Genomic DNA, 10046 nt, shown 5'->3' with positions numbered 1-10046 from the left:
TTCACTTTTTTTAAACAAAGATTTACCACACTCAACTTTTCGTCAGGCAGATCCGCCATTGTTGTTTTGGTCTCGCGGTTCGAGTTTTCGTCTGCACGCTGATCTCGGCAAACGAGATCTCGTTGCTTCGAGATGACGTCATTGTTGTGGTGCTTGTCGTTGAGTGAAGGTTAAGTATGCATACCTGTCAACCTGTACGTTTTTGCCGTACAAAGTACGTTTATTATGCATTTTAAGACGTGGACGACGTACGAGAAAATCTGTACGGAAAAACGCAAATTTGTCGATTATGGGTACCATCCGGTAAACACCGACTATCACGAAAGGGCAAATCAATCACGTCAAACGAGTTTGCCGCGGAAGTCTCTATCTCGGTATGTTTTTTTTCTTTTTTTTGCAAACGAAGCGAGCGGTTTGATGCTACTGTGCAGATGCGTCTGTCGCCTGGGGATCTCCCATCATGCATCATTCAGGAAAAAAAAAACTATGGTGTACGATTATTTTGTATTTTGTATGGGAAAATACGACAGTTTGTACGGGCATGGAGCCGTGGAGGTTGACAGGTATGAAACCAGAATACGATATGTTGAATTAACAAAATTATCTATTCAAGTATAATATACAGGTTGAACACGAGAGAGTACTCAAGGGACAATCTATACATTTTAGAAATGCAGAACACCATTTAAAAAAAAAAAAATATTACTTAGCCATCACCAATATCCAATTAGCCACAGGAAGGCGCTTTCAGGCAGGACACGATTTTTTTTCTCAATTAAAAAAAAAAGAAAAAAATAATCTATTCAAGAATAATATATATCAATAATCATTTAGAAAGCATAAAAAGATTTAATTCAATTGAAAAAAGTGGAAAATTATCCATCGATGACCATTATACAAGTTGACCACACGAGGGCGCTATAAAGCAGAACACGATTTGATCAATCAAAAAAACCAAACAATATTATCCAATAACAATACACAATGTTTATAGTGACTCGCGATGATAAACGAATTAAAATGGAACATTTTTAGGGGGTGTTACTAGTTCATCTTTTGCATGAATGCATAAGTAAACACAAATCACTTGAGACGTGAGTTCGGGTTGAAAGTTTTTAATTGACATTCACATCAATGACGTCATTCTCCTTCCTCATATAAATACAAACTGTCATTATGAATTACAGGCTTATAAATAAAACAAATGCTACACAATCACAAGAATCAACAAGCTGAGGTCTCTTGGGGTTCCTTTTCTTCAAGTTTTAATACAAACGGTTTCGTTTACACATTTCACATTTGTCATGTAAAAAAAAAAAAAAAAATTTCAAACAATATTTGCATTATTTAGGTTTGCATTCGTATATGTGCTGTTGGTTTTATTGCTGCCCTGCCCCTTTGAAGACTCCAGTGGGATTTCACATACCAATATGGTACAAATGCTGCTGGTAGTGGGCGGGGCTTCTGGAAGGGGGGAACGGCTTATAGCCGCGTCGGCCGCGCTAGATTATTTTCGAGAGGACACCCCGGCAGCCAATCCGTAGGGCAAGAACGAAGGTTTGGGTGGGACTTTGGGTTTGAGCGAGACGGCCCGGCGTACAGCGTTGGCATTAGCCGCACTAGCATTAGCTGCGCTAGCATTAGCACGCTGCAGGCGCACGCCTTCGCTGTAACTATGCTGGCGTGTCAAGCAGGTCACCGCTGCCCGTGTCGGGGGTCCGTTACTACTATGATTGGTGTTCATCCTGGCTAGGACATGTTGCCGCGTTAGCGCCCCCTGCTGGTTGAAACTGTGATGGCGGGGCAAGCCGCCGGCTATTTTGACATGGCCGTGACCTTGGGGTCGAACCTCCGCCTCCGGGATGGTTTGTTGACGCAAGATAGCGCCGTTAGCGTTTAGCGGTAGCGCTTTCGTCTGTGGAAGCTGATTGCCATGGTGATGGTTAAAGCTGTGAGCTCGCATTTTGTGATGATGATGATGGCCCGCCGAGGGTGCCGTCAGGACCCGAATCCCCCCGTCCCCTCGGGCGCTTACTTGGTGGATCTGCCTTAGGAGCTCGTCCAATGCCGAAACATCGCTTGGATCCGAAGGGGGCGGGAGCAAGGGTGGAGTCACAGCCGCAAAGGGGGCGGGATTGACCTGTTCTGAAATCTTTTTCTGGCGGGAAAATTCTGGGCTGGAGTTCGGAGTGGGGAGAGCCGAAAGTTCGCCGTCCGTCTGCCGGAAATAACAGACAAATTCAGTTTTTTCTCTGAATATCGACCAATTAGAGTGGGTATGTCAAAGTCTGTTCAACTCTGAGGCTGGATCCAGACTTTGTTCTCAGGCGGACGAGCTCACTAAAAATTAAACTGTTAAGCTTACTTTAGTTTTTCAGTATTATGCTTAATTATTCAGCATACTTTAGAAGCCTACCCTGCATGTTTATAATCATATAATCTAAGCATAACACTTGTATTTACAATAAATGGGAAAAAAAAGATTCCCGTGTTTTAGTTTAACAGTTGAGTGAATGCAATTTTACACCTGAACCAACTCAGTAAGCCATACAAACTCAAATGGGAGTTGTGAAAAATTATAGTTTTTACTGGGCCTACTATAACTAAGAGTATATCCTTTACTGCCCTCTGGCTGTCATAGGGAACATTGCATTTATTTCAGAAATCATAACTTTTGATGGAAACGACCGAGAGACTTTCTTCTTTTATTGACATGCTCCGAAATCTAAAGCGGGTCAAGTTAAATTATCCAACAGAACAGGTTCGGCCCATGGACCGTATGTTTGCTATTCCTGAATTAGAGAACTATAATTAGAACAGATCTGTGGCTTACTTTGCCCCTTTTAAAACTACTCATTTGAGTATAAGACGCACTCACGGACAACGCCCACCCCTTATTTTTGTTTGTTAAAAATTGGTATGAAATTTAATTTTACTGTAATGAATACTACAGTAAGACCTAGTGATAAACAAAATATACTGGACTGTCTCAGAAAATTAGAATATTGTGATAAAGTTCTTTATTTTCTGTAATGCAATTAAAAAAACAAAAATGTCATACATTCTGGATTCATGACACATCAACTGAACTATTTCAAGCCTTTTATTATTTGAATATTGCTGATTTTGGCTTTCAGCTGAAAAAAACTCAAAAATCCTATCTCAAAATATTAGAATACTTCCTCAGACCAAGTAAAAAAAAAAAAATTTATAACAGCAAAACTAAATCAAACATTTGAAAATGTCCATTGATGCACTCAGTACTTGGTTGGGAATCCTTTTGCACGGATTACTGCATCAATCCGGCGTGGCATGGAGGCAATCAGCCTGTGGCATTGCTGAGGATGCTTCGATAGCGGCCTTCAGCTCATTTGCATTTGTAGGTCTGGTGTCTTTCATCTTCTTAACTATACCCCACAAATTCTCGATGGGGTTCAGGTCAGGGGAATTAGCAGGCCAATCAAGGACAGTGATGCCATGGTCAGTGCACCAGTTACTGGTGGTTTTGGCACTGTGGGCAGGTGCCAGATCATGCTGGAATATGAAATCCTCATCTCCATAGAGCTTTTCAGCAGATGGAAGCATGTAGTGCTCTAAAATCTCTTGGTACACAGTTGCATTTACTCTGGACTTGATGAAACACAGTGGACCAACACCAGCAGCTGACATGGCTCCCCAAACCATTGCTGACTGTGGGAACTTCACACTGGATTTCAAGCAACTTCTCCAGCCTTTCTCCAGACTCTGGCGCCTTGACTTCCAAATGAAATGCAAAACTTGCTTTCGTCTGAAAAGAGGACTTTGGACCACTCTGCAACTGTCCAGTGCTTCTTCTCCATAGCCCAAGTCAGACGCTTCTTCCGTTGTCTTGAGTTCAGAAGTGGCTTGACCATGGGAATACGGCTATTGTAGCCCATTTCCCGGACACGTCTGTGAACTGTGGCTTTTGATACCTGGACTCCAGCTTCAGCCCACTGTCTTTGAAGCTCCCTCAAATTCTGGAAGCGGCTCTTCTTCACAATTTTGTTAAGGCTGCGGTCATCTCTCTTGGTTTTGCAGCGTTTCCGGCCACATTTTTCCCTTCCAACAGACTTTTTGTGGATATGCTTTGAAACTGCACTCTGTGAACAGCCTGCTCTTTGAGAATTTTCTTTTTGTGTCTTACCCTCCTGATGGAGGGTATCAATGATGGTCCTCTGGACAGCAGTCAGATCAGCAGTGATTTAGTTTACTGAACCAAGCTGAGTGTTTTTAAGGCTCAGGAAACCCTCGCAAGGTGTTTCGAGTTAATTAGATGATTCAGGTGATTAGTTGAATAGCCTACTTGTATACTTTTTCATAATATTCTAATATTTTGAGATAGGATTTTTGAGTTTTCTTAAGCTGTAAGCCAAATTCAGCAATATTAAAATAATAAAAGGCTTGAAATAGTTCAGTTGATGTGTAATGAATCCAGAATGTATGACATTTTTGTTTTTTTAATTGCATTACAGAAAATAAAGAACTTTATCACAATATTCTAATTTTCTGAGACAGTCCAGTATATGCATATATTTATTAAAAAAAAATATGAACATGATGACATCGGGTTTTACCACTAAAATTAATTTGAGCAACGAACAATTAACATGTTAACCACAGGAAGACGACTCTAAATGTTTCTCAAAAGCAAAACAGTAACCGTTATTATCATTAGCATTTAACAACAATTCAAACAAAATAATGAACTGCGCACCCTTAATCTTTGATTAGAAATCAAACTAAAATTTTGCTCAAACTAAGCATTGCAAGTGATATTTAATGCGTGCGGCCATGAATAAAATAATTTATTGACGTTAACTATGTACACAGTACAAACATAAAATTTTCTACGTATTAATTTCACATCCATCAGATAAGAGTTGGTTCCCCCATCCTGCTTTCTTGCATTTATGTATATAAGTTTAAGTGTTTTCTCCATTCTTTAACATTTGTCTCTGGTACTGTGAGGAAAAATAATGTGTCAATAAGATAAAACCTAATCTATTTTCATATGTTATCTATATCACTGGTGATCTAGTGGATAGGATTAGGAGCTCTCACTGTTGAGACCCGGGTTAAATGGGATATTTTCCGACTGTGGTCTGCGATAATCATTGCACAACTGTAAAACTTCTAGTATAACGTGCACCAAAACTTCTTTTTTAGGTAAGAAAAAAATAAAGACGAGTGTTCTACACGAATAAATACGGTAGGTAAAAAAAGTTCTAGCTTCAGCTAGCAACCAATCGTGGCTCACCTGCTTTATGAAGCAAAGTCGTGATTGGTCATTAGCTGAAACCTACGTGTTTGTGACGTTAGCCTTCTCAAAAGGGCTGCCACCAACTAAAAACAGTAGGTTTTGCTTTTTACCTCATATTGCACATTCATCATAATATTTGGGGGAAATTTGGGTTGACATCCACTTTAAGAGTATAACATATTTGGCGTCATTTCAGAATACAGGGTTGGCACGGGTGCTTGAAATCCTTAAAATGCTTGAATCTTAATGTTGTGTTTTCAAGGTCAGGAAAATGCTTGAGTTTTGGGCGAAGTGCTTGAAAATGCTTAAAGTTGTTGCCATTGCCATTTCTCATGCCAGTCCACGCATTAGATAACATTTTTTTAAAGTGTGTGAAAAGAACGCCAATAATGCCTGCTCTGGTGGCTTGTCATGTGAAGCGTCACTGCCCTCTACTGGTCACACCCAAAAGGACAGCTCTATTTAGAAAACAGTCTCTTTTGGCTCGGCTCACTAAGAAGAGACGGCTTTTTTTAAATCTGATATATTATAAATAGTTATAAAACGTTATGCACAAAATTATTTAGTGATTTGTAATTTCACATGTTTTGCAGGGGATCCATAAAAAACATGTGAAATATTAATTAAAATACTCGCAGATCTACAAAAAACTTATTTGTAAAATACAAAAGATTTTTAGCTTTTTACACACTGAACAATAATTCAAAATCCTTGAAAATTGAAAACAAGAGAATATTAACTCTTCAGTGCTATAAATAAATGATCAAATACAAAATTATTAACTATTTACAATTCTGTTTTAACCAAATCAGACACAGATCCTGAGAAACATACAAAAAATATAAATCGCAATAAAACAAAAAGCAGAAAATACGCAATCTCTAAAATTGAAAGATTGCTTCATTTAAATGAGTCAAAGCAGTTTTTATACATACAGTACTTTCTTTTTTTATTTTCCGTATTAAACTATTATTACCCAACAGCTTTAGAGCCTTTTTCGTGTTTGTCAACTAGCGTGACGTATTGAGGCTGTGTGTGCATTGGTGAAACAGAATGGCAGAATTCATGTCAGTTTATAGCACCTCAAAAAAACAAAATATGTGCCAGCAGTATGATAGAGACTTCATTTCAGTCATAAAAGTCAACAACAGAAAGGCGCTGGATTTCTTCCTTTGAAGGTACTGGAAAAATTGAAAACTTGACAAGTTCTTCAAAATGTGATTACATTTGGTCAAGAAGAGGGTGTACTAACCCTGTAAAAAAACTCTCTTGTATTTATTTATTTCTTTTATGGGAAAATTTCAAAGTATACCTGCACTAAGCTAACTTGTGGCTGCTCGGCGGGAAGTCGGTGGTGTGCGGTAAGCGGATGTGGCGGGGTTCCGTCCGCGGCCAAAGACGGCCAATTACCGCTTTTGTCCACCTGAGGGCGACAAATCTCAACTCACTTTTTGCTCACTTTCCCTTGAAATTCAGTCTCACCTTAGGAGTTCCGTCCAGGAGGCCGCTGAGCTTGGCTAAAGAGTGCAAAGACAAAGCGTGAGGCAGCGGCGCTTCCAAGTCCTTTTGGTATTTGGCGTCTCGACGGGACTCGGAACTGGCCCCGCAAAATCGGGTCACGAGGAGGCCGGAGAGGGCGGCGCCCAACGAGAAGGCCAATAGGACGCAAGCGATCAGGAGAGTGTAGTGCACGTGAGACGCAGAGTCTTCGTATGCGCCCGATAAGCCTGAAACGAGATTGTCAATTGGACGTTTTATCCACAAAAACCCAACGGTTAGCCCGTCTATGGTAGTTTGCATATTTTGTTAGCATGAAGCTAATCTGATAAATGTGAATTGGCGGATCTTACCGTAAGCAGAGTCGGCGGCAAAGTCCTGGTCGATGTCGGCTGTAAAACACAAAGAAGACTACATAAACACGTGCGTGCCAAATTGGGCAGAAGGTGTTGCCGCAGCATGTCTCACCGTGACAAGCGGCTATGTTGGAATGGTTTCCCTCCAAGTCTTGTTCGAACCCCGCCCTGTGGAAAAGATTCAAGTCAAATAGGATCTATTCTGTGAATAATGGGGGTAGGAGGAGTCCTCAAGAACTGGACCCCCTCTCAACCTTAATCCAAGCCCCTTAGCTTCACACGTACTTGAATCCAGGCGCCATGTCCGCACAACGTCCAGTACGTAGCCAGATGCAATACGGGTCCCGAGAAGCCAGACACGCCCTAAGAGACACCGCACCATTTCGCTTTAATTGTGAAGGGCTGTGCCTTTTGCTTCCTGTTTGTGTCACGCTAACCTCTTGCAGGCACCGTGCTGTTCGCATCGGCTTAGAGGCACGCGCATAAGGCAGCTGCTGAAAGCAATGAACAAGGCGTGGTGATCCTTGTCCAGTTCTAGACCCAAAATTCGACGGTCCTCTTCCTGGAGTGCCCGGTCACACCTGTATCAGGGGGAAAAAAAAATCACAGCCTGTATCATTTATGTGGATGGAATAGTAAAGGACACAAATCATTGTTTTTATGGTAGATTTAAATCTCAAATATAATTTTCATGATCATAATGTAAATATTGCTCCTGTTTTGAAGGATACAGGAAGCAGTTTGGTAGGAAGTGACATAACACACAGATTGGAGCAGAAGGAATTTTTCTGCTTTTATTTTGAAGAATGCAGAAAGCAGACTTGAGCAGCCGAAGAAAAAAAAACAAAGAAAGTCTGCTTGTTCTATTATGAAGGATAAAATAAGTCAAAATGAGTTAATGGCGAAACATTCTTTTTTTTTATATTGAAAGATGCAAGAAACAGCCAAAAGCAACTGCCAAAGAATAAAAAGGTTTGTTGTTTTTATTTTGAAGCAGGAATAGAGACATAAGCAACTGATGAAGGAGCTTTTATTTTTAAGAAAGTTGTACTCCAAGTGGGTAGAAATTTCCATAGATAACTGATATAAGACCAAAAAGATGTGCTTTTACTTCGAAAGATACAGATGTGGGCAACCGACAAAAGAGCAAAAGGACGTCTTCCTGTTATCGTGAAGAAAGCCTCGCTTAATGTTGGTAGGAAGAAACAAAACTGCATAGGACGTGCACTGCTTTTGCTTTGAAGGAACCAGAAGCTGACATAAACTGAAGAAAAATTAGAAGGACATATTGTTTTTATTTTGAAGGAAGATGTGCTCTACGTTTAGTGTAAGTGACACAATAACTGATCAAACAGCAAAACGAAGGAAATACATGTATGTCACTTTTATTCTGAAGAAAGCAGGAAGCTGTGTATTAAGTGGTAAAGAAGTGATGAAGGAGTAGAAGGGAGCATCATTTTGATCAGATTGTTTTTTTAAACAATTACTTTAAAAAATGTAAGTTGATTTGTATTATCTTTAATTAGTTGTCACTAATCACTTTATCCTAAAGAGAAATCTCTTTACAGTATTATTTGAACTCGGTGGCAGCACTAAGGTCACGAGATCAAACCTTCCCATGTGGAGTTTGCATGTTTTCCCCGTGCTTGCGTGGGTTTCCTCCAGGCACTCCGGTTTCCTCCCACATTCCCAAAACGTGCATGTGAGGTTCATTGGCTGGTTTAAAGTGTCCCTAGGTGTGAATGAGCAAATGGTTATCTCTGTGTGCTCTGTGACTGTCTGTCCCCTGCCCACTGCCTGAAGAGAGCTGGGATGGGCTCCAGCACCCCCGTGACCCTACTGAGAATAAGCGGTGCAGATAATGGATGGATGGATTGAACTTGGTGTAAATAGGAATTAGACAATTTGCCTTTGTTGCGTGGCAAGGCTTCCCGCAAGACTATTGGCTGAACGCACCTGTCCGGGTCGTAGACGTCAATGTCCTCCAAGAGTTTGGTCTTGATCGTGTCTTGTAGATCCGTCCCAACTAGAACTTTGGAGATCCGTCCGTCCTCTGAGCCTAAAAAGACGAGCATGCGATCCTTGTCCGGACCCGCCGACACGTCCGCCACAATCTGGGTCAACCGGGACCTGGTGGGGGGCAATTAATCGCAAAGTTAATCGCAAAAGTATAAGGATAAACAAACAAAACCAAAGTCACTTTTACTTAATTATTTTACTGTATATATTAAATGTTTGTTTATTTTTAGAGTTGTGTTTTGATGGCCAGTAGCTTGAGCTATGCTAATTGAACTAGCATAAGCTTTGCTAAAACAGTAAATGTTTACAGCTCTCGTGCCTATTGAGTTCATTGCTAATGCTAACAGATGCTAGTTAACTAAATAAAAGAATATTACCTTATTTCTTGAAAAATAAAAGCTTATGATTCGTCATCCCTCACCTGTCAGCCAAAGTAGTTGATCAGCATAGCATATGCTGCTAACATTGCTAATGCTAACGTGGTATTTAGCTTTAGCCGTGTGAGCCTCACGAGTTGCACCAGCATTAGCTTTGCTAGAGCTCCAAACATGTATGGCTCTAAGACCTGTTAAGTTAGCTAATGTTAAGTTATGATAGCTAAAAAGATAATACAATATACCTTGTATTTATTTAAAACTAATAGCTCAGCAACCCGTCATATACATGTCAGCCAAACTAGTAGATTGATTAGCATAGCATTTACTGCGAACTTTACCGATGCCAACTTAAGCACTAGCTTTAGCTGTGTCAGCGGACCTATGGAGTAGGTTGCTTATGCTAAAATATGCTGCAAATGTTTACGTTTACATTTAGAGCCTATTAAATAAATATAACTTTATTTATTAAAAAAAAAAAATCAAATGTCAAACTCGATATATTTACCATGCTGGCCA

The 10046-nt window shown here is 40.3% G+C and overlaps 1 protein-coding gene across 2 annotated transcripts in view; it reads right to left on the bottom strand.

Annotated features, from left to right (window-relative positions):
- Window positions 1–1099: 1099 nt before the first annotated feature.
- The window catches only part of LOC148370841 (semaphorin-6D-like), a 31422-nt gene continuing 22475 nt past the window's right edge, over window positions 1100–10046 (bottom strand). For both annotated transcript variants that reach the window (XM_088328610.1, XM_088328611.1), the window contains exons 14-21: window positions 9091–9264; window positions 7572–7715; window positions 7420–7497; window positions 7247–7302; window positions 7132–7170; window positions 6764–7008; window positions 6594–6704; window positions 1100–2218 (exon numbers count right to left, since the gene is read on the bottom strand). In XM_088328610.1, the coding sequence (XP_088184736.1) occupies window positions 1508–2218; window positions 6594–6704; window positions 6764–7008; window positions 7132–7170; window positions 7247–7302; window positions 7420–7497; window positions 7572–7715; window positions 9091–9264 (1558 nt within the window). In that variant the 3' untranslated portion in view covers window positions 1100–1507. The remainder of the gene's footprint in view (window positions 2219–6593; window positions 6705–6763; window positions 7009–7131; window positions 7171–7246; window positions 7303–7419; window positions 7498–7571; window positions 7716–9090; window positions 9265–10046) is intronic.

Source organism: Urocampus carinirostris, chromosome 2 (genome assembly GCF_059441175.1).
Source record: "Urocampus carinirostris isolate Australia breed hairy pipefish chromosome 2, RoL_Ucar_1.0, whole genome shotgun sequence".
Classification (NCBI taxonomy): Eukaryota; Metazoa; Chordata; class Actinopteri; order Syngnathiformes; family Syngnathidae; genus Urocampus; species Urocampus carinirostris.
This window is presented reverse-complemented; position numbering and strand designations above follow the sequence as displayed.